The 24,212-nt window shown below is 35.9% G+C and overlaps 2 protein-coding genes across 3 annotated transcripts; both read left to right on the top strand.

Annotated features, from left to right (window-relative positions):
* The first annotated feature begins 1,241 nt into the window (after positions 1-1,241).
* Positions 1,242-16,382, top strand: LOC132621427 (multiple RNA-binding domain-containing protein 1-like). 2 transcript variants are annotated; one of them, XM_060335693.1, is made up of 15 exons: positions 1,242-1,405; positions 1,800-1,907; positions 2,244-2,358; positions 2,899-3,614; positions 3,741-3,872; positions 4,029-4,118; positions 4,265-4,388; positions 9,693-10,016; positions 10,255-10,319; positions 12,388-12,547; positions 13,954-14,058; positions 14,180-14,281; positions 14,429-14,599; positions 15,699-15,830; positions 15,908-16,382. In XM_060335693.1, coding segments are annotated over exons 1-15 (2,517 nt in total). In that variant the 5' UTR covers positions 1,242-1,403; the 3' UTR covers positions 16,079-16,382. The 2 variants fall into 2 exon arrangements, with proteins under 2 accessions (XP_060191676.1, XP_060191677.1); XM_060335694.1 differs by lacking the exons at positions 1,242-1,405; positions 1,800-1,907 and having other exon boundaries at positions 2,895-3,614.
* Positions 16,383-19,880: 3,498 nt separating this feature from the next.
* On the top strand, positions 19,881-21,589 carry LOC132622845 (uncharacterized). The gene is made up of 2 exons (XM_060337514.1): positions 19,881-20,167; positions 20,875-21,589. The coding sequence occupies exon 2, from the start codon at positions 20,880-20,882 to the stop codon at positions 21,429-21,431; it is 552 nt and encodes a 183-aa protein (XP_060193497.1). The 5' UTR covers positions 19,881-20,167; positions 20,875-20,879; the 3' UTR covers positions 21,432-21,589.
* Positions 21,590-24,212: the final 2,623 nt, after the last annotated feature.

The raw sequence follows: 24,212 nt of genomic DNA, 5'->3' as shown, positions 1-24,212 counted from the left end.
TCTCGGGACTATTTTTTCTTATCTATCGTACCAAACAACCCCTAAGGGTTAAATTAACAAATGGCAACAAGGGGCTGGTCTTGATTTTTTTATCACCGCTTAATAAATTTTTAAAAAAATAGCCTTTGCTGAAGAAAATAATCTAGGCAGAGTTTTTGTTGCCCATAGAACATAAATTAGTTTTACGTATAAGGCATAAGTTCCATATATTTCAAGATAGTGAACCTATTAATTAACCACAAGTTCTGCCTTACAGAAAAAAGCTAGAACTAATGCGTAATTGACAACACAAAAAAAACTTTTGTTGCCCATCATAAGTTTACAAAAGTTAGGATATTTCAGGACAGTGAACTTGTTTAATTGACCATAAGTTTTGCGTTATAAGCAAAAGCTAGAACTTTTGCCCGATGGGCAATATAGGCGAAGCTTTTGCTGCACATTAGGCATAGGTTTTAGCTTTTGTGTATACAGTATAAGTTCATAATATTTTAAGAAAGTGAACCTGCTCAATTGACCACAAATTCTGCCTTACTTGATCATTTCAATCCTAAACAAGAAAAGTAACAAATTGTTGTACTTACGTTACTACTTTTAAGCTTTAGGATTAAAATGATCTTTTTTTTTTACTATTTAAGTTACGTGTTATATATGAAAGACTTCATACAGTAAGGACTATTTCGGTTGCATGGTATATATAGAGGACTAAAATGAATAATTTTTCATACATTAAGGACTATTTCGGGTACGTGCTATATAGGAGGACTAAAATAATAACTTTTTCTACACAATTGGACTATTTTAATTATGGGGTATATACGAAGGACTAAATTAGTCCAACCCCTTACATTAAGGACCATTTTGGTCGTTTTCTCTACTAAAAATTCACAAATATTTTCTAAATATATTTTTGTGAGTAATGTTGATAAAAGAAATTTCAAAAAAAAAATACTCATTAAATTTAGTACTCCCTCCGGATAAAAAAGAGTCCACTTAGCCATGTACACACCCCTTAAGAAACCACTCACTCTAAGAAAAAAATATGTAAATTGACTAGCTACCCCTAATTAAATAGGCATTGAAATTTGATCACATAACACTTAATAGGAGTGAATCTAGAAAAATAAGGTTAATTGTTTCTTGATTTAATAAGTAGACACTTTTCTTGACCCAAAAAAAAAAAAAAAAAAAGACTAAAGTTGACCTCTTTTTTTTTTATCCGGGCAGAGTTCAAGCTCACCAAACCCTATTTCCACGCCGACCCGACCCGACCCGGTCCATACTATCATCGCTTAAACCCCTACCGCCAAACACAGCCTTTCCTCTCTCTTTCTCAGCTTACTTTGAAGCAAAACCATAGGCTGTAAAGGTGTTCTTCGCTGAATTTTGGCAGCTACAGCACAGCAATGTAAGAGTGTTGCCTGTTTTTATTAGTGAATTTTAATCTAAAGAATACCCATCACTCAGTTTTTGAATTTCTGGTTCATTTGCAAATGCAAACACTTGCATTTTCTTGTTCAAGTTGTAACAATTATTGTTTTTTTTTTTTGGCTTATTCAATTTGATTAATACCCAGAATGGAGTTTTGTCTATCTCGTTGTTTGTAATGGGAAGAATTGATTTTTTCTTGGTGGGGTTATAACAATTATTGATTATTGTGGTTTATGTTTGAATTCAAGAATACCCATCACTCAGTTTTGTGAGTTTCTGTTTGATTTAGATTACAAAGATGTGATTTTTTTGTTGTTGGGTCGGTGCTCTTGGACAATATTAAATGTATAATGTGTATTTTTGTATTGAAGGTCGCGATTATGTGTGAAGAATTTGCCCAAGTATGTAGCCGAGGATCGCCTTAGAGAATTCTTTTCCCAGAAAGGGGAAGTCACTGACGCCAAGCTCATGCGTACTTCGTTAAGTTTCTCTCCTCCTTTTTAGTTCTTCCTATGTTTTTTTTAATAGTAATGCGAGCTGTAGATAACCTCTAGTGCTGTAAATCCAATTTTGTTGGACTGAAATGTGTCAAAATGGAGAGAACAAGCTATAGAGCATTCATAAAGCTAACCACAATTAGTAAAGAACTCGTTGTTGATACAGTAACATCAATGTTTTTCAGTTGTTATTAGTGGTTTCATCCAAGAATTGATTTTTTGACCGGTATATATGAGTTGTTGCTAGTATGGAGATTTTTAGGGTATGTGTTTGACTTTGAAATTTATTTGACGTCGAATGATTGTCACGTTAAGCAGAGATGGGAAAAGCAGGCAGTTTGGATTTGTAGGATTTCGAACAGAGCAAGAGGCCGAGCAAGCTCTCAAGTATTTTGACAACTCTTTCATGGATAGTAGTCGTATTGTTTGTGAGGTATGTCTTTTCTGCTTCAGTTACTATGATATTCTGCTTGGGTGACATACATACTTAGCGGAAGAAGAAAATGCATTGCTCTATTCCCTATTCCATTATTCTGAAATGAGTAGATACACATAGTTCAGTTACTCCATCTGTCCTATTTTATGTGGCATACTTTCCTTTTTAGTTTGCCCCAAAAAGAATGACTTCTTTGTATATATGGAATACTGTCGTTGTTTGTGTTAGACCACGAGTTTCAAAAGTCTTCCTTTCTTAAATTCCGTGCCAAGTCAAAAACTGCCACATGAACTGGGAAAGTAAGAGTATAAAAGATGACACCTTTATAATTTTTTCCAAGTAACAACTGGAAATCTCCTTATATAAGCTGTAAGCTCATGAAGATCTTGTTAACTTTATTGCGTTATTCTATTTTACATCGTGAGTTATTTGAATATTTATTTTCATAGGTCATGGATAATTATTTTTCTACAAGAAAGTGGACATTTATTGGTGATGTTCTTAAATGACACATGAAATTCATTTTCATATAGCCAGATTGCTAGGAAAATTGGGGATCCAAATATCCCTCGTCCATGGAGCAGGCACACTTTGAAGAAACAAGAGAAATTGACAAATGAGGATGAGAATGCAAAAGTAAACAAAAGTTCTAAGTCTGCAGGTTTAAAAGGGGACAAAAAGAATAGTAAACAGGAGAGTAAGGATGAGGATCCTCAGCTTCAAGAGTTCCTTGAAGTTATGCAGCCTCGGAATAAGTCAAAGTTGTGGGCAAATGATGCACTAACGGCTCCATCTCTTTCTCGAAGTAAAAAGGATGGCGATAAGCAATCCCAGGGAAAAGAGACAAACCAGGAAAAAATGGATACTGATGACTCTGAGGTTATTAAGAAAGAGGAATCTCTGTCACATAGTGAAAAATCTGAGAAACCTGACGGCTCCTGTAATGATAAAGTTATGACCGATACGGATTATTTCAAGAGTAGAGTGAGGAAAGATTGGTCTGACTCAGAAAGTAGTGAAGACGATGGTAGTGATAATGAAAGTGACGCTGAAGGTGACAAGAACAGTGAAGATGCAAATGCTGATAATATCCTTGAACCTGATGATACAGAGGAATTGTTGAATGATGGGTTCTCCAGATCTAACAATGAGTCGCTTGAGCCTGCTGACCCTTCATCAAGTGTTAAGGATGAAAAGGAAGAAGATCTGGAGAGTGGACGATTATTCGTTCGTAATCTTCCATACACCACTACGTAAGACATCTTAGTTCTTCTTTTCCCCCTTTTTGGATTATTTAGTTAACTCGATATGTTGCTCACTGTAATGACTTCAATGAACCTAATATATGCTCTTTTTAAATAAATGGGTTTATGACTCAGGGAAGAGGAGCTGGAAGAATACTTCAGAGCATTTGGCAATGTCTCACAGGTTCATATTGTTGTTGACAAAGACACAAAGCGGTCCAAAGGAATTGCATATGTTCTCTATGCATTACCAGAATCTGCTGCTAGGTACCTGTCAATCAGCATCCAAATTCTAAGCTACTACGCTATTTACCTGCAAGAAGCATACTGTTATGCATGCTATAAATTCTGGGTCCTGTATGTATGTGTCTATTTTGCATGTTCCAGTGCTTCCTTGCATTATTCATTTATTGTTTCTTCCAGGGCACTAGCAGAGCTGGACAGTTCAATTTTTCAAGGACGATTGCTTCATGTTATGCCAGCAAAACAGAAAATTTCTTCAGAGAAGATAGAGTAACCGCTGTTCTCCTGCTCTTTTCTGTTTTCACATCCATTGAGATTGTTTGCTTATACATATATGCCAAGAGAAGCTCTCTCTTTTTTCTTTTTAATTTAGGATATAATTTGCTATAATAAGTTGGTCGTTTATTACTCTGTAGGACAGTTGCTAATACCAAGCAATCTTCAAACACATTTAAGCAGCAGAGACAAGAGGAAAAGAAGGCATCTGAAGCTAGTGGAAACACACGATCTTGGAATACTCTGTTTATGCGGCCAGACACTGTATGTACACTATCAAATATTATAAATTGAAATCCATCTTTTCCGTGATGCTGGTGCTCTTCTGTTTGCTAGAAACAATAAGATCAACCGGTGATTTTATTATGCTTCTACATGTCTCATATGAGTTGGATGCTCCTTGGTTTATCTGGATTCGTGTAACTTGTAACAAAAACACATCTCTAGAGATGTTACTGTGTATCATGATACGTATGTTTTGCTTACAAAAGCAAGTTATCTCTTAGTTTGGAACAGTGGAAGGACTATGCATCTAGTGTGTGCAATCATTTAGAAAATGGCTGGAAGACATCAATAAGTTTGGATCATTTGTAGGAAAGTTAAAAGACCTGGTTATTATTTTTTGAAGAGAGATGATAGTCCAACAAATTTGTTTGTCTCTTGAGCGGGGAGTTCATTGGGGGTTTGAGATTTAGGTGGAACCTGTAGGATTGGGAGATGGAAGAATTTCGTAACTTGCTTGTGTTATTGTATTGGCAGGATACACCTAATGATAGATCAGATGCATGGAGATGGCGAGAGAATAGAGATGGCTTATCCATTGTTAAATTTTAGTATGAGAGCTTATTAGGGAGAGATTAATGTGGGTTCCCTCATTATTCTATATAGGTTACCTGGTCATTGAGGAAGGCTTGTTTCTTTGCGGGTTGGTAGCAAGGGGAGTGATCTTGACAGCAGGAAACATGAGGAAGAGGAGGATAACCTATGTTACTTGGTGTCAGGTTCCAACGTTCGGGCGAAGATGTAGATCATCTCCTATTGTATTGTCAAGTGGCTAATCAATTGTGTAGGGTGGTTTCAGTTGGTTTGGGTTGCAACTAGTTTAGCTGCATTGATGTGCTAACAAGAGGGGGAAGATAAGTTAAGGGCATGGAATGTTGCGCTTTTAGCAATTATGTGGGTTATCTGGAAAGAGAAAAACATCAGAGTCTTTGAACGGGTTGAATAAGATTTTGTAAAATTGCAAAGTAGTCTTTTGTTAAAGTTTCCTTTTGGTGTGCCCATGAGGTCCCTATTTGTAAGGAAGCTTGAGTTCTATTGAGAACCACATTTTGATTTAGTTTTTTTTTTTTTTTGGCTATACTTGTATACGGCTTCCCCCTATTCTGAATAAACCATTTACCTTATAAAAAAAAGACCTGGTTATTTTTTTGAACTTGAGTGATGGAAAGTAATGTATACACGTAATTCTCCAAGGTCCAGCCCCTTAAGTTTGTTGTTATGGAGGTTGGACTACATGTGCAATATCTTGGGAAAGAGTAGCCTTTGTGTAACTACAGTCAGCAGCTAAGTGGAGAAATTTAGTATGAGCATAGGTGCTTCATGTTGACGACATTTGTGTTCAAGTGATGAAATAAGCGAGCACTTTAGCAAAAGCTTGTACTATGGAGACACACTTTAGAGAGTAAGGTTCTAGGATGAGTAGAAGTAAAAGATTGAATACAGGCACTGCAGGTTTAGTCGGTTCGAGAAGAGCGAAATTGAAGTCAGACTGGAAAGAATTGCAGGGCCATAATGCAAACAATATAGATATCTAGGCTCGTTGTTTCAAGAGAATGAAGTTGTAGAAGAAGATGTTACTCATATTAGTTAAACTGGATAGTTGAAATGGAGAAGTGCTACTGGGGTGTTATGTCATAGAAGGATGCCTACCAAAGTGAAAGGTAAGTTCTGCAGATGCCTACCAAAGTGAAAGGTAAGTTCTGCATTGGGGTGTTCAAAATAAACCGGCAAACCGAGTCAAACCGACTTAGTAAACCTCGAACCGGTTTAATACGGTTTGGCTTTAAATTTTATAAAATCGGTAATATTTGGTTTTGGGTTTCGATTAAAAAAAAAGGTCAAACCAAACAGAAACAAGCTGACAACTATGCATATTTATATGGAGTATTTAAATTTTGATCCTAATTTTTGGATTTGATTTGAGGCATACTTTTTTATCTTGATCGGGCCTATGGCAGATCATCACATCTAACTTTACTACATCGTTTTCGTTCATTCCTGATCTATAAAGTGTATTTGTACTTTCACTCTTTTAGATTTTCCAACAAAACTTTTCTTATTTTTTCATCGAGACCCATCATTCGACCAAAAAAGGAGAATTAAATTTCAATTTAATATAACATTAGTTATGCTCTCTCTATTCTCTCAATTTCGATCCAATTTCCCATACTTATAAACCAATAAGATAAGTGAGTAGTATTCCTCTAATTTGGTGGAGTTAGGTTTACCCCACCAACTCGAATCTGCACTTTTTGGGGCGATTTATCAGTCTTAGCCCAGCGGTTCCACCATCCATCTTTCTTATCTCCGTCCGTCAGTTGAATCTTTGTAGTATTCTTCTGAGGTATTCCTTGTGCCATTCCGGTAACCAACACACTTTTTGCAAGTCACGCTAAACGTGCACCAATAGAAATCTAAACTAGGTCAGCACAATTTGACCTAACGTTGCTATTATCTCGTATAATTATTACTATTATTATACATATTTAACTTATTTTTCACTTTTATTTTTATTTGGTATGATATGACATGAGTTGACTTTAAAAGGAGAAACATGGTCAATGAGGAGTCATCTCCAACCTCAACTTGTTTGGACTGAAGGCTGAAGAACAGTTGTTGTAGAGATGCTTCATAGTTCATGCCCGTCTACTTACAAATAATAATGGCTCATGGTTATTCATGGTATCTAAAAAATTAAAGAGAGATGATGGTGGCGGGGAGAGAGCAACCTATTTCTCTTTAAACAAACTTTAGGGTTGTTAACTTGAGTCTAAATGAAATAATGAGAGTTTTGGGAGTTGTCCTTGTGTTCCCTGCAACATGAGAACAACCATCATTATCAAGTGCAATGCCCTTCTAGAATTTGTCTTTTGAATTTGTATTTCTGGTGTAAAAGCAGTGTCATGGAAAATATGGAGTAATATATGAACTTTCTAGAAGAGATAGGAGATTTGTAGTTTTGTCCTGTCAGTGGTGGTAGTCGGACGTTTGTACCCTGTACCATCTTGGTACTTTTTGTACTTTTTTTAATAAAATATTACCTTGTCAAAAAACAAAAGTGCAATGCCTTTCTATCGTTAGGTTTCTTAAGGAGTAAGGATACAATCTTATACTAAGGTGTTCTTACTTATAGAGAGGTCTTGAGCGAAGTTAATACTCTATCCATCCACAAATTAATAGTCACTCTAAAAAAAAGGGCAGCCTGGTGCACGTGGTATCCCGCGTTCACGCAGGGTCCGAGGAAAATTGTCCCAAAGTAGTTGACGCTTTAGGAATTCAAAACTAAAGTTGACAATCCAACTATACCTTTATTATTAATAAGAATGCATAGTAGTTAAGGAAAAAAATCAATGTACTTTCATTATATAGGGGTAACTTACACTTCATTTGGCTGGTTGTTATGGTCTTGGTCACTACCCAGTGTAATCCCACAATAGTGGGGTCTGGGGAGGGTAAGATGTACGCAGCCTTACCCCTACCTGGGTAGGGAGGCTGTTTCCGATTGACCCTCGGCAACCCTCCTCCTTTATCCGGGCTTGGGACCGGCAATGTGAGCGAGCTCACACAGGCGGAGTTAATATATTGCTGGTTGTTATATATTGCTTTATAATGTATCGTACTGTATTGTAATGTGTTGTATTGTATGGTATTGTTTTGATTAACGCAATGTTTGGATAGATTGTATCGTTTTCCATCGTTACATAATCTCACACATCAGCGATTTGAAGGAAAAACCTACAAAAAGGTCTGGGTGCGGGATGGAGCTCCCATAAAAAGGTAGGGTAAATGATAAAGTAGAATTATTAGATAATAAAAATGAGAAAAAAAGTTAAAGTAACGACGCGATAACACCAAGTTGGTCGCATAAAATGGGACTTTTTGTCGATACGAAACAATGGATTTAACGATACGATACATTAAAATTTAACAATCAAAACACACATTGTTTTTAAACTAACAACACAACATGATACGATAGGTAACAACCATCCAAACAAGCAGTTAGTAAACTATACCTTGTATTAATTTTTACTTAATGGTCGTGAAAAGAGCTAAAGCCATAGTTAAAATGAGAGGCAAGGAGTATCAATTTGTATTAGTTCTTGACGTCTTCTGCTTCCTCTTAATTTTTCTTTTGTTATCTATCCTTAGAGACCGTTTGTAGCTATATAGGGATTAGTAATACATGGATTAGTAGCATGGGGATTATAATGTAGGTAATATTAGTAATACGTTGATTAATAATGCTTATTTCTTGTTGAATGATTGATATGCTACTAAGTGGTACGCAATGTATAATTTAGAATACTTGTTTGTTTTTTAAATAAATAAAAAATTATTCTTACTATTGTGAGAGTTAGTTCTGTCATTTTAGAAATTTAATCTATGTGTTGCAAATACACACATCCTTATCCCACATTCTACGCCACATAGAATAATACATAAGTTTCTGCATTACTAGACATGTATTATTTATGAGGAAAACAATAATTGACATCCAAACATTGTACAACTCCATGCGGATTTTTATATGGAAATTAAATTTCCTCAAACCCAACCAAACATGGTACAAATGGACGTTGGATGTTTTTTTTTTTTTGCGGGGGGAAGGGGCGCTGTGTACAGAAACTTTACAGATCTTTGATGTTTGCTGTAATAGACTGGTTTATCCCTTTTTACAGTTGATCAGATTTGAGTTATTTTTGTTCCTAAATTATGCTTCTTGTGACCTTAGATAGGAGGGTTTGGAGGACCCAAATTAGGGTAGAAGGCTAGGAGATAGTCTCGTTATCCGTTCTTATTAGTAGTCGCAGTATCGCAATATAATTTCTTGTGCTCCGATTTATGCTATTATCTGCTATTTCCTGTGCTTTGATTATCCTGTGGTATCTGTGTCGATTGCATTATTTTATTATTGCTTTTCCATGTCGCTTTGATTTTCCTAGCCTTATTTGACCTTTTTTTTATGCTTTTATGCTTTTCTTGAGCCGAGGGTCTTTCGGAAACAGCCATCCTACCTTGGTAGGAGTAAGGTCTGCGTACACTCTACCCTCCCCAGACCCCACAATGTGGGATTTCACTGGGTTGTTGTTGTTGTTGTTGTAAGATGATTTGGTTGTTCAAATCTTTTTAGCTATCTTATATTCTTATTACTTGTCTGATCAATTTCTGAAATGCTTCAGGATCTTTAATTACTTCTCTTTTGGGTTGGGTATGCATCATACCGTGTCAGCGTTTGGACTTGTATGTAAAAATGATCTCCTTCTGTTCTTTGAAATATATTAGGTTGTCGAGAATATTGCAAGAAAATTTGGTGTGAGTAAAAGTGATCTTCTTGATAGAGAAGCTGATGATCTTGCTGTACGTATAGCATTGGGTGAGACTCAAGTAATAGCGGAGACAAAAAAGGCTCTTGCGAAATCTGGAGTTAATATTGCTTCATTGGAAGAATACGCTGCTGGAAAAACTGATGGAGCAAAACGAAGCAATCACGTTATTCTAGTTAAGAACTTGCCTTATGGTTCGTCAGAAGGTGAACTTGCGAGTATGTTTGGGAAGTTTGGGAGCCTGGATAAGATTATTCTTCCTCCTACCAAAACCTTAGCTTTGGTATGTGTTTTTATTTTTGTAGCCTTTGGTCTTAAATGACTATTCTTGAACTGTAATGGTTCTCTTTCCGCTTTGCCCTGCAATAGGGTGATAGTCACACTCTTTTTCTTTCAAAAGATTTACCTGCAAAAATTTCTCATTGGATATTGATAGATCAAGGTTCTGTTATGTTGAGTATTATGTGAATTAGTTGGACATAACAAGATTGTTTGCTGTTTCTGTGATTAATAACAATTAGGTTGTCTTCCTAGAGCCGGCGGAAGCACGTGCAGCTTTCCGGGGTCTAGCATACAAACGTTTCAAGTAAGTGTATACAATCATTTCTTGCTTTTAATACAAGTGATTTTCTTAGTTGAACAAGTAGCAGTATATGCAAAAACGAAATTTCATGATATGATTCATAACAAACCAAGATTAGGATAGCTTTAGTATTGGGATAATGCACAATTACACTCATCCACTTATTGTGGATATTCAACTATACACTTAAACTTTGCTAGGGGCCTATTACCCCCTTATGCTTTCTGGAAGTGTAATAAATGCACCCTCCCACGAAACTACCAGATTTGTGTCGGGTGGTGGAATAACGTGCTTGACACGTGTATTTCACCACTTAATTTTTTAACCCTTTTTTGGCCTTCTTTTTTGTTTCTTTCTTCCTCCACCTCTGCTCAATGGGGTTAAGGCGACTCTCCCTCAATCTAAACCTTGTGCCTTCCTCTCACTCCAACTCCGGCAATTCCTTTGTCATTGATAAGTAATGTCCCCTCGTGTTATCGAAACAAGGTGTATTTATGTTATCTCAGTTTCTGTTAGTCAGAGAAGACTCAGAATAGAATTATGAAGCCGTGGAAAGAGAAGAAGGGAATTCATTATATTTTTAATTTTGTTCTAGAGAATTGCGAACCCTTGAAAATGAAGAAAGAGTGAACATGTACTAGACTTCCGTTTCTTGAGTTTAAGTTCTGTGCTGGATATGGATTTGCTGGAGTTGTACTGCCATTTGTAACTAGTTACGAAAATAATTGGTGCTTTGATCATTATTACAGAAGTAGACAATACTGATGTACATAACCAGCCATATACAAATAAATGTAGAAGAAACAAAAAATTCTAGTTCCACAAGAATTTTGGGTTCTAATAACTGTCCCAAGATCAGCTTATCAAAAAAAAAAAAAAAAAGGATAGCTATTCCAAGATCTCGCTATTAAAAAAAAAAAATGGATAGCTATTCCAAGATCTCGCTATTAAAAAAAAAAAAATGGATAGCTATTCCAAGATCGCCCTGATCATTTTCACTGTTCCTTTCCTTCTCTTTTTGTGTGATTTTGTCATTGAAAATAGACAACCTCAACTTGGCAAACCAAAGGTTTTTGACCATCTGGATTTCTTTTTGGTCAAATCTTAGAATTTGGTGAAGCCAATAAAAAATCTGTGGGTCTGTGTCCTTTGGTTAAGAGGAAGAGAAGAGCAAAGTGGCGTGATGACTGAAAATATGTTAGGGTTCGATTAGGAAGTAGCAGAGTTAACATGGCCGCTGGGGTCAATCTCAGGGCTATGCCGTTGGAATTTCTCCAATCAACCACACCAGCAACACATCCAGCAGAGAGAAGGCAACAAGGAGGAGAAAATAATAGAAAAAGAAAAAGAGGTTTAATTTTTTGTGCTTTTAGTTTTTTCACGTGCTTGGGGTGGAGCGTGTACACTTTTTTTTGCCATGTCAGCAAAAATGGTTTTTTTTTTAAAAAAAGAATAGTTGGTTTTGGGGTTGGGGGGGGGGGGGGGGCGTTGTCATAGGACCTTGCAGAATGTTAAGTGTGAACTATATCAGGGAGGTATTTACGTATTATCCTTCTAGAGTGGTGCCCTGCAGTGGCAATGTCGTGATTGTTCGGACTCTTGCTTTCTTATAGCTTTTCAGTTTCTTTTGACCAATGGTTGAGCTATTTCTTTTTGAGAAATTTAGTTAAAAGAATAGGGTACGCCCTCAGCAGCCGTCTTGTGAATAGTTGCAGTTGTGGGCTTACAATTCATGTTGTATAAGCTATCAGATTGGGTGGTATGAGCAATTGTGGGAACCTCGGCCCTCGGGGAAATATCCACCAAAGGAAGTTAGGAACCCCTCTGAGTTCCCAAATTTTCTTGCTTCTGAAAGTTGCGAAGTAGTCAACTCATAGTGGGCATTGATTTCCATTTCCTGCTTTAGAAATTGCCTTGCAATTTTAGATGTTGCGAGATTGAGATTTCTCCTAGCTTGCCTTTTGTTCTTTCTAGAATATATCATTTTTGCTGCGTTTCATACTGAATATATTTTGATTGTCTTGAAAGTCTGGAATTATGAAGTAAATTTTGTCCCTTTGTCCTAATGCAGGGACACTCCCCTTTATTTGGAGTGGGCTCCTGGAAATATTCTTGATCAAACAAGTGATTCTAAAAATGCTCTTATTGTTGAAGATGATGCAAAGAGAGTGCTCCTAGAGCAACAAGTGGAAGGTGTAACAGATGCAGACGTTGATCCTGATAGAGTTGAGGTATATGAACTGCAAAACCCATGTTTCCCATCTTTATATAGAGTATACATTGGTGCTAAGTCCCAACTCTTGTATGAGTCTACTTGCTAGCTGTTTATATCTACTTGAGTTGTATAGACTAATGTCTAGCTAAGTCTGTTGTCATTAATCTTTGCTTGTGGGTTATTTCTGTCTGTCGTTCATTACCATATGCGGAAACCGCAAAAGCATTCTTGATGCTGTCACTTCTGTCGATCAATGGTCTGTCATTATGCACTTGCTGTGCCCTGACATGTGTTGCACCAAATTGCACGAAGTTTCACCTTAGGAATAATTCAGCCCCCCCAAAACACACACACACACACCCAAAAAAAAAAAAAAAGAAAGGGAAAGCTGGTATCCAACAGTATGTTTTCTGAAGATAGGCACTGATACATAACCTCATCTGTGTAACATTTTAAAGAAGTTCGTTTAAAAAAAGATGGGCTCCAGAGAGAGAGAGAGAGAGAGACTCCTCCTTATCTCTGGAAGCTGAGAAATTCAAAGAGCAACCTTACAAACAGGCATTAGCTTGGCCAAGTCTTGACATGGAAGGAAGGTGCTGAAGAATCCAAGGCGGAGAAGAACACAGATTCATCCTATCAAATGATCATACACAGAAAAGAAGAGAGTATCTGAAGACATGTCTTGTGGGGAAGTTTGCTAGTTGGGTGGTTATATGGATTTGGTTACTTCTTGGGCTGCGGAGGCTTGGAGAATAAAGAAGGAGCTGAAGGTGTCGAAACTAAGAGATTCCATTTTCCTATTCCGCTTCACATCGGAAATGGAAGCAGCCAGGGTGATTGAGGAGGGGCAAAGGTGGATGAATGGAAAGTTTATGAGACTGGAGAGATGGTATGACAGCTCTGGCTGTGTGAGAATACAAGGGAAGGTTGTGTTGTGATCAACATTGTTAGAGTCCCAATACACTTATGGCGTGTGGACTAAACAAGTCTTACATATATTTACAAGTTTCTAGTTTGCTGGTAATCAACTATGGCCTGCATATGAATCAAAGTGGTTTTTGATGTATTATGGTAGATAATCTGCATGTCAAGGATTGGGAGAAAGATAGGTTCACAGAAAATCAGAAATAAATAATTTTTAAATATGAACTATACTCTTGGTATCAGCAGACTGTTGAATACTCATGGTCTCATGGCATGGTGGTTCAGCTGCTCCACTATTACCAAAGAATCATGCTAATTCCCTGTACCAAAAAGGCAAAAACCAAAAGAGTTCTGTTATTGGAAATAAGTATAGGGAAGAGCATTGTAGTTTTAGAAATTCCTTGTTGCCTCTTTGTTTGTTCTTCGAACTGCCTTGATTTCCCAAGTTTGTTTCTTGTTTCATTAACCAAATGATGTTCTTGTTTGACACCTTTCCAGTCACGATCACTGTATGTCAAGAACCTAAATTTCAAGACGTCGGATGAGAGTTTAAAGGAGCATTTCACTAACCACATAAAGGATGGGCGAATATTAAGTGTGAGGGTAAGTTCTTTTGGCTCTTTTTGACTCTGAGATTTTTACTATCTTAGCGGAGTATTTCCTTCCTGCTGCATGAGAAAATAACTCGTCTTCCTTCAATACCTGTTAATATTATTCTGTGAAGGTGAAGAAGCATCTAAAGAATGGAAAAAATGTCTCTATGGGTTTTGGATTCGTTGAGTTTGATTCTGTTGATACAGCAATCAATGTTTGCAAGGATCTGCAGGTAATATTTCTGATTTTTAGTTAAATCCTCTTCGTCTAACAGTTTCACCGGATTGCATAGATAGTTGTCTCATCAATAGAAACTTTCTGCTCATATATCTCGTGCTCTCATAACTAACTTTTCAACTTCCCTCTTATTGTCATTCAGGGAACTGTTTTGGATGGGCATGCACTTATATTGCAACTTTGTCACACTAAGAAGGATCAAGTACCAAAGAAAGCTGAGAGTGATAAGAGTTCAACTAAGTTGCTTGTTAGGAATGTTGCTTTTGAGGCAACTGAAAAGGATCTCAGGCAACTATTCAGTCCATTTGGGCAGGTACTTCCTCTAACTGTTGGTAACATAGGGTATACTATGTAGTAAAAAGGTGATACTAGATTTTCCTGTGTTGGAAGTGTCAAAACTAGAGGTTTATTGAGGATAAATACTGCGAGGCACAAGGATGCATTATATCCTGTGCAATTTCATTTTGATTCCACGTGAGACACTTCTTTCTGTGGAACTCATAGAATTGCTCTAATGCTGGTCTTTTGGTCTGAATAATCAAAACTGATTTTTACCTAATAATAAATCACCATTATTATTATTATTATTTCATAATGGTGGTATCTGGGGTAGTTTGCCTACAACTCTACTATTCCACCGGGTACCTGCACTGGTACAGAAGAGGGGTGGAGAAAGATGAGGTATGATGATCTGTTACCTTGTCAAAAAAAAAAAGATGAGGTATGATGCTAGCTTGGATATGATGTAGAAGAAACAGAAGAGGGGTGAGGAAAAGATGAGGGATGGATGAAGAGGGGAAAAACTGGGGAAGGATTGATGTGGCTTAGTAGCCACAAGTGGCACACACTTTGCACACACTTTGTGGATAAGTAAATTAGCTTAAAGGTTGTGCTCCCTTGCCCTTTGGCTAAATCTTGAGATCCAACTGTATAAAATTTGTAGTCATATGATCCTTGGCTCTTGATCGTTCTAAAATCCTTTGAATACTACATATTCTTTTTGCTGTGATTTATAATTTTTGATTGAAAAAAGAAACAGATTAAACTATATGGTCTTTTTTCAGCCCTACTTCAACTTTGCCTGATAGACTATTTTATCCAAATTTTAGTGGGCATTCAGGATTCTCTCCGTTTTTTAAATGCTTTTATTCAAGAGTCCAGCGATAGTGGAATGTGTTATGGAGATCATTAGTCTGAAAAATGTTGATTTCAACAGAATGATGCACGTTAATTAGTAGGTGATCTAGACACTAGGAACTAGGGCTAGAAAAAAAACCATTATGATGCTTTGGTTCCTTTCAATGTCTGACATACACCTTTTTTTTTGTGTTTTGCATTCGTCATCATGTTTTCTCATAGCTGTTTATCTCAATGTCTTTTCCTTTGACCTCAAATTAAAATTCATCCTACAGATTAAGAGTTTAAGGCTGCCGATGAGGTTTGGGAACCATAGAGGATTTGCATTTGTAGAGTTTGTCACGAAACAAGAGGCAAAGAACGCCATTGAAGCTCTATCCAATACTCACTTGTATGGGCGCCATTTGGTATGTCATCTTGCAACTCAGACATTGTATATATCTACCTAAATATCACTGAATGATGTGTGTATGTTACATCTCAGGTTCTGGAGAGAGCCAAGGAAGGTGAGAGCTTAGAGGAATTACGTGCTCGCACAGCTGCTCAGTTTAGTACTGAGCAAAATGGGTTTCAAACTAGTAAACTATCAAAGAAGAGAAAGCAGATGGCTATATTGGACGAAGGGAGCTTTAAATTCGAGCGAATTGCTGATTAATACTTCACAACTTCTTCATATGTAACATGAGGCTGAGCTTTTTTCTTTCCCTTATATCCCCTGTCAGTGGTCCTGTATAGGTTAAAACTACTAAATTTGCTGTCCTAGTAGCAAATGGTACTAAGGTCAGAGCTTGTTCAATTGTTCTCACTGAGTAGAAGTGCCATTGTTAGAATGTGGGTGGCACTTGAGAGTTCTCTTGGTTTACTAAATTAGCCATTTTTTGTTTGTGATAAGATCCAACTCAGCAGTTGTTTGCAATTTTGTCATTAATGTCATGTTTGGATATCCTTCTCAGTTTGTATTGTAGTTCGTGAAAACTTTCCACAGGCACTGCTGCAAAGTTCATTTTTTTGCGCGGATTGCCCTTCTTTTGGGGTGGTCTTTAAATTTTGCCCCTCATATTTATGATTTTTAAATTATGCCCCTCATATTTTTGGTCTTTAATTTTTGCCCTTCGCATTGCAACCCTGAGCGTTCACGCAGAAATCATGAGGTTCTGGGTTCGAACCCCCACTCAAGCATAAATTAAAAAAAAAATTGCAAGACAAGGTTTGGGTCGCGTGTATGCCGGATTCGGCATAAACTTGTGAAGGAATTACTAAAGTTATGCCGGATCCGGCATACTCATGCCTTATGGGCAGACTTGGCATAAGTATGCCGGGTTCGGCATAACTTTGGTAATTCCTTAATAAGTTTATGCCGATGGGGGCATACTTGTGGGCAAACTTTTAATGGACAAACTTTTAGTTAAGTTTTAACTAAGTCTTTTCCTAGTTATGTCTTATGGAGCAGACTTTTAGTTAAGGCACAACTAAAAGTATGTCCCATAAGGCATAACTAAAAGTCTGCCTTATAAGGCGGAACTTTTCCTTAAGACATAATTAAAAATTTGCTTTATAAGACAAAGTCTATGTCTTAAGAAAAAGTTATGCCTTACGGGCATACTTTTAGTTATGCCTTAACTAAAAGTCTGCCTTATAAGGCGGAACTTTTCCTTAAGACATAATTAAAAATTTGCTTTATAAGACAAAGTCTATGTCTTAAGAAAAAGTTATGCCTTACGGGCATACTTTTAGTTATGCCTTAACTAAAAGTCTGCCTCATAAAGCATAACTAACTAAAAGTCTGTCCCATAAGACATAACTAGGAAAAGACTTTTAGTTAAGGTTTAACTAAAAGTTTGCCCATAAGTATGCCGGACCCGACATAAACTTGTGAAGAAATTACCAAAGTTATACCGGATCTGTCATACTTATGCCAAGTCTGCTCATAAGACATAAGTATGCTGAGTCCGGCATAACTTTGGTAATTCCTTAACAAGTGTATGCCGGCGGGGACATAGCGAAATTTAAATTCTGTCTTGCGAATTTTTTTTAAAATTTTGACTGAGTGAGAATTCGAACCTGAAACTCATGGGTTTTAGCCGAAGGACAAAATTTAAATATTTTAAATATGAGGGGCAAAATTTAAAGAGCACCCAAAAGAAGGGCAATTCATTATTGTTTATGCTGGTCTGTGATAAAAAGATCAAAGTAGGTAAACAAAGCTGGATTCCTTGGATGTTTCTTCTGGATTATTTTAATAGTGAAGATGTAGGGTCACCTAAAAAATCTTACTTGTCACTAGGGTTAGTAAAAGATTATTGTTTCTTATCCACCAAAACCAAAAGAAGTGTGCTGACATGGGGATGGATTTATTATCACCCTAGTTTCAAAGTTGAGAACAGTGAATTTCTTGGTTTATTAAAAAAAAAAAAGACTTGAACTTGATTACATCTTTTAAAAGTGATTAAAGTATGAAACCATAGACAATTGTTTGTTTGAGTCCAAAATTCTTGGTTCATTAAAGTCGAACAAAGACTCCAGAGAAATGAAAGAAAATAAAGAAATACAAGAAGTAGGTGCTGACATTCTGAATAGCACAATTTTTTTCATATGCGCATTGAAAGCAAAAAGAACCAAGTCATGAGTTGGTAATTTGCCATTGCAACAATTTTTTAAACAAAGAGATAAATGTCAAAAACACACCATAGCTATTACTTTTTTTTTTAGTTTCATACCTAAACTATCATAAAGTTAAGAAAACTATCTAAACTATCACTATCTAGTTTGTAAAACACACTTGAACTAAATGTGTAAACTCACTCTTCAAAGGGCAAGTGAAGCTAAAATTTTCTCATAAAAATTGTCCACATGGCATAAGTAAATACTATGGTGGCACCTACATGGAAATTAAAAAATAATATTTTTTTATAAAAAACTGTATATTTAAAAAAAAAACTGCATTATTTTTTTTTTAAAAAAGAATCAGCATTTAAAAAAAATCTGGATTTAAAAAAAAATGAAAAAAAATTGTAAAAAAATATCAAAAAATTTAGAAGATAATTATTGTTAACCAAGGAAAATAATTCGTAATAAAGACAAGATACACTTGGACCAAGAAAACCCGTGCTCAAAATATTTTGATTTTCGAGCACAGGTTTGTCAATAAAAAAAATTAAATGAATTCAAGTAGAGTTTTTTCAAACGTATCAATAAGCTAGACCCATACTGCGAGTTCTTTCAGGCCATAAATAAACTCGGACACTCGCTTTTTGATAGGAGTGGGTGCTTGCTAGGGCAGGGCACTTTTCATTCTTCATTCGAAACTAACAAGTGTCGGGTCGGGGATTTCTGCCTTGTTATCAAAAAGAAATCAGAAAAACAAATTATTTAAAAAATGGAAAAGTTGATTTTAAAAAAAAATGTGAAAACTAAATAAACAATTTTCTTATTTAAAAAAAACATAGCTTTTCCATTTTTTATTTTTGATTTTTTTTACAAAAAATATTATTTTTCAGTTTGTTTTTTAAAACAAATAGTTTTTTTTTTTAATTTCCATGTAGGTGCCATTGTGACATTATTTATTCACATGGACTGTTGGCAACATTTTTATATAAAATGGAGAGTGTAGATCACATGTCATTCAAGAATAATTTGAGGTGTGTTTTGCGAACTAGATAGTGATAGTTTAGGTAGTTTTCTCAACCTTCTGATAGTTTAGGTATGAAACTAAAAAAAAAAAGTGATAGTTGAGGTGTGTTTCTGACCCTTATCTCTTAAACAAATTCTATATGTTCATCGACTAAAGAGCATCAGATATTTCTCTTATTTTAATTAAGTAATTATTTTCAGCTACAATTTTTCTCGAGAAAATAACACTGATACTACTTTACCGGTTAAATTTACATTATTTTCTTTTCTTTTTATGTTAATTTTTTGGTGTTGGTAAAATATGTCTTAAAACCAAAAAAATCACTTTTTTTTTTTTATAATGGTCAAAAACACAACTCAAGTCTACTGAACTATCAGGTGTTTGCGTTTTCTATCTAGACTATCATAAATTATTTATCAAATTACACCTCTACTATATAAGATGGTGCCTGATGTACATTTTTTTTATTATTATTGTTTTAAAATGGTGCTAAATGACACTCCACACGGATAATTTAAGGAATTAATTAAAAAAATTAATAAAATAAAATAAAACAAAATAAGAGATAATGGTCAAAAACACATATGAAGTATCACTTGTTTGCGAGTTTTCAACACTATTAGATACTGGTCAAGGTGTATTTCGATAAATAGTTGGTGATAGTTCAGGTTGAAAACACAAATACTTAACAATTCAAGTGTGTTATTGATAAATAATTGATGATAGTTCGGCTAGAAACTACAAACTTATACTTGGCGTGGTTTTTATCATTATTTTTATTTTAGTTTTTTGTCAAAGGTTCCCTTCAAGGGGATCATTTTATGCTAAATTATAGTTCGAAATTTCAACTTTTCCATTGACAAAAAAGGTGGGGAGTAGACCATTTTTCAATGGGTTACAGCCCAAAGAATTTGTTGGTGAGATCTTTCAAGAAAAATTGTTCTTTTTTCTCCTAAAAAACCTTTCTTTATCCCCTCTTGTTTTCTTTAAACCCCTTTTGTCCACACTTAACATTTCTTTTACTGTTTTGGGGCAGTTCATTTGTTCACCATTTCATTAAATTGGGTTTGCATTTCTGGTCCTTGTGCCTTGTTTGCCTCTTTCTTCAACTGGGTATGCCTTAAATTTTAGTTAATTCTGTCGTTTCTTTAGGGTTTCAATTCTTTTTTCTTGAAATTATTAAGTTCCATGATTCTTTTATTTGTGGATTTACTTTTAAGTGTATTTTTCTGTGTTGTTGCTTGTTCTGTTATGAGATCCCAATTCATTGTTGTGGGTTTTTAGTATTTGATATGTTACTTTATTGTAAGTGATATTATAGTTTGCTGCTTTGTGAGAATTACTAGCATCATTTTTCTTTGTGGGGTCTCTTTAATTTTTGTGTTCTTTAATTCTGCTTGTAGTGTACCATTGAGATCTTTCTTGTTACTGGTTTTTGGTGTGACTTAGTGTTTTGGATTTGGATTTACTGTTAGTGGACTACATTGATTATAAGGGTGTGTTTGGTATGGAGAAGAGGACAAGATTCTCATAAAGCATGATGCAAATGAGTGCTTTTATGCTTTTTCCTCCTTTAGTCTTTTTATATGAAAGTTTGCATTGAAACTTTTATTCACCTAGGAAATATTTCTGTAATAGAAAATAGTAAAATTTATCGTTCACTTGCAAATATTAGAGTCCATTTGGGTTAGCTGATTGGATTTACTGTTAGTGGATTACATAGACTATAAAAGTTGGTGTAAATTTCTGGGTTCATTTGTGACTCTATTTGTTTTAGTGATTTCTTGATTTAATATTCTGTTTGTTCTGAATCTTGATAGAGGCTATGTCGCATGGTTACGCGATTGAGCTCTACTTTGATCCTGCTCTGGAAAACCAGGTCTTGAAGGCGTGGAATGTATTGGCTCGGCGCCAGATCAGCACTCAACTTATTGAGATTGAGTCTCGACCTCACATTACCCTCTTCTCGAGTCCCTATTTTGATCCATCAAAGCTTGAGAACATTGTAAAGAATTTTTCATCCAAGCAAGAATCTTTGCCTCTGTCCTTTGGTTCAATTGGAAGTCTCCCAAGTGATGACAATGTTCTGTTTCTTGCCCCAACTCCAACTTTGTCTCTCCTTCAGTTCCATTCTCAGTTGTTTGATGCTATGAAAAAGGAGGGAATTGAGATTGCGGAGGAGCATCGTCCTGATACATGGATTCCTTATTGCCCCGTCGCTGAAGAAGTGCCTAAAACTCGTATGGGCGAGGCATTCACTGTTTTGAGGGATCTGAAATTACCTGTTGCTGGATATGCTATGGAAATTGCACTTGTCGAGTATCCTCCAGTCCGTGAAGTATTTTCTTTTGTGCTTGGTAATACAGTTGAACCATGAGACTTCAGACATGTAATTCTGTTGATTTTAGTTTAGGCTTTTACCTTCCTTTCCTATATTGCTGCTATTGTAGAAACTGATGTAGATGGTTAAGAGTGGTATTATCGTTGCTAAATGGTCATCTGCTTTGATGAAATATTAAAGTCAGTTCTGGCTCTTTTCTTATTGTTCGCACTTGCAATTGAGATTTTCATCTCTTATGTCCAGTGTTGGTGATAATAACTTGGTTGCTTTTTTCTTATCAATGGAAATTCTCTGGTGGACCTCTATTACTATTGAGACATTATTTGCCTATGTGTTTTATTTTGTAAATCTTGAACATGGTTTTCGCTTTTGTTTTCTACTTTGTAAGTCTTGAATGTGGTTTCTTTCATTCGAATGTAGTATATTTTAGTTCTTGATAAGTTTAACAGCTTGAATCATGAGGGGTAAATTTTCTTGTGTTTCATAATGTTGACTTTGACACTATTGTGTACATCTTCTAATCTGCAAGTCTCAAAGATCATGTGCTTTCTTTAGATTGTAAGATATTCTAGTGCTTGTTGATTTTCATATGATTGAATCATGTGAGGGAATTACAGAAGCAACTAGCTTGGTATGGTTGGTAAAACAAATAAAATTTGGAGACTTGAGACAATTGATTGATGTACAAGTTGACTAAACTGGAGAAGATGACAAGAACAGTCCCTTATGTTTGGAGGTTGGTTTTAAATACTCCTTTTTCTTATGAAGGTTTAAGATAGTCCTTTAAGTATTTCCCGAGCAATTTTAGTCCCTTATGTTTACCAAAACTGAACAGTTATTTTGGAACAGATAAGGATCTTATAAATGAAAACAACCACGCACTAAGACAGTGCTTGTGATTACATGATCTGGGATCTCTAGAGTTCCTTTCTCCCCAAAAGATCCTACAGATATAGGCAGGAAGCGTGATCCATTTTTTTTCAGTGATCTTCTAATTCCCCACTGCCCCAGGTGGACTTACAATTTCTTCATTGTTTTAGGCATTATAAATGGCATATTGAATAATTTGAAGATTAAGTCCCAGAAATTTCTAGCTATTGTGCAGCTGCATAGACTAAACAAATGATTGCACAATCACCACCCCCCTTCGCAGTTCCCTTGCCTTCCAAATATTAGCTGATCTTCCTCTTCTGCATTTAGATTCACCTTCTCATCTTTTAACAAGAGGGCAATCCTTGGTACTTCCCGACCAAAATTGAGCAACTTTCTCATTGTATTTAAAACACACAAATGTAGCTATATTTTACAAAATTGGCCTGTGAGAAGCACTGTTTAAACTTGAGAAACTGTCGAGACGGACTTCTCTTCTCCCAGTTATCTGGTTTTTACTTTTGTTGACGGTCTCTGCCGCTGATCTTTCTGGTGCTCATCTGGTCTGCGTCTGCTGGTTTTTCAGGGTTCTTCGTAAGGTAAGAAATGTTCTCCCGATGATTTCTTCAGTTTAAACACTTCATGTGCTTCTCAGGAACCTGTTCGACGAAACATAAAAGACTGAAACAGCCCAAGTGTATATTTAAAGGATTATTTTAAACAAACCTCCAAACATAAAGGACTATTTTTTTCATTTCTCAGTGAACTGCTATAAGAATATTGTAGGACAATGTGACCTTGGAACTATGCTTTGGAAATACTGGATTGACCATGTACCCTTTTTATGTAGCTCTAGCTTTTTACTTATGTATAATAATATGAGCGGTGTTCTATATTTAGAGATAATACTCTGAGGTCATAGTTGTCAAAAGGTGTTGATTGAAGCTTAGCTTGTTATACTGGTGTTCTTCGACGTGGAAGATCCTAAAAAACTGTTATAGGATTCATTCCCGTTTTACCGGATGTCAGTGAAGGGACTAAAATACTCCCTCCGTCTTAAAATACTTGTCACATTTTACATTTACATGCCCTTTAAGAAAGCATTTATAAAGGTAGCAATTTGACTATTTTACCCTCTTAACATATTTCATCATATAATCTCTCCTCAATAAATATTTACTCCATCAATGAAGAGAACCTCTTAAACGTGGCTAATTAATACAAGGGTAAAATGGGGAAAAGCTACTTAATTTTATCTTGGTTAAATAAAACGACAAGTATTTTTAGTAAGGACGACAAGTATTTTGGGACGGAGGGAGTATAAAATTTTGTTGACTGGCAGATTTCCTCCATCTTGGTCAATCTTTAGGACAATGAAGGTCGGTTTCGTATGCCTGAGGTAGTCCCTGATGTCTGATGATTGGTATATGTTGCACTAGCAGTTATATATTGAAAGCGAATTGTTTTGGTTTGTACATTAGAGTCAAAACTTTTTTCCAGTAAGTTACAATATAGGAGGTGGGATGGTAGGTATGAGAAGGCAGTAGATGAGATAGTACAACTTTTGTAGCAAAGTTGTGGATATCCTTTTTAAGATTTCTGGCTGTGATGCTTTGAGTTTCAGACGCATATTTGCTTTTTGGAAATACTAATTAACTACATGGTTTTCTTTGCATACTTATTGTTCATGAACTATATTTCTGCATCTGGAAATGTTGTTATTAGGCCTTTTGGCTATCTTGCACAACACACTAATCTCTTGAGGTTGCGCTTCCTTGTTTGCAGCATAAAAGCATGACTTGCATCAAATTTCCTATGAAATGTGTAAAACTTAAAGTTGTGGTCTGACACAGACATGCAATTAGATTAACCATTTGGTAGATGTTTTGCTGGAACAACCTGAGTAATGCCTGACCGTCCTCATTCTAGTTCTGTTCTTGGATGGCT

This window comes from Lycium barbarum, chromosome 12, assembly GCF_019175385.1.
Source record: "Lycium barbarum isolate Lr01 chromosome 12, ASM1917538v2, whole genome shotgun sequence".
Taxonomy (NCBI): domain Eukaryota; kingdom Viridiplantae; phylum Streptophyta; class Magnoliopsida; order Solanales; family Solanaceae; genus Lycium; species Lycium barbarum.
The sequence above is the reverse complement of the archived record's forward strand: the minus strand, read 5'-3'. Positions and strand labels throughout refer to the sequence as shown.

Bases quoted from the DNA above. Each gene is read 5' to 3' on its own strand.
- LOC132621427 (XM_060335693.1), top strand. The intron at 3,615-3,740 runs GTAAGACATCTT...TTTATGACTCAG, and splicing joins AATCTTCCATACACCACTAC to GGAAGAGGAGCTGGAAGAAT. The intron at 14,600-15,698 runs GTACTTCCTCTA...TTCATCCTACAG, and splicing joins TATTCAGTCCATTTGGGCAG to ATTAAGAGTTTAAGGCTGCC.
- LOC132622845 (XM_060337514.1), top strand. From the start codon at position 20,880: ATGTCGCATGGTTACGCGATTGAGCTCTACTTTGATCCTGCTCTGGAA.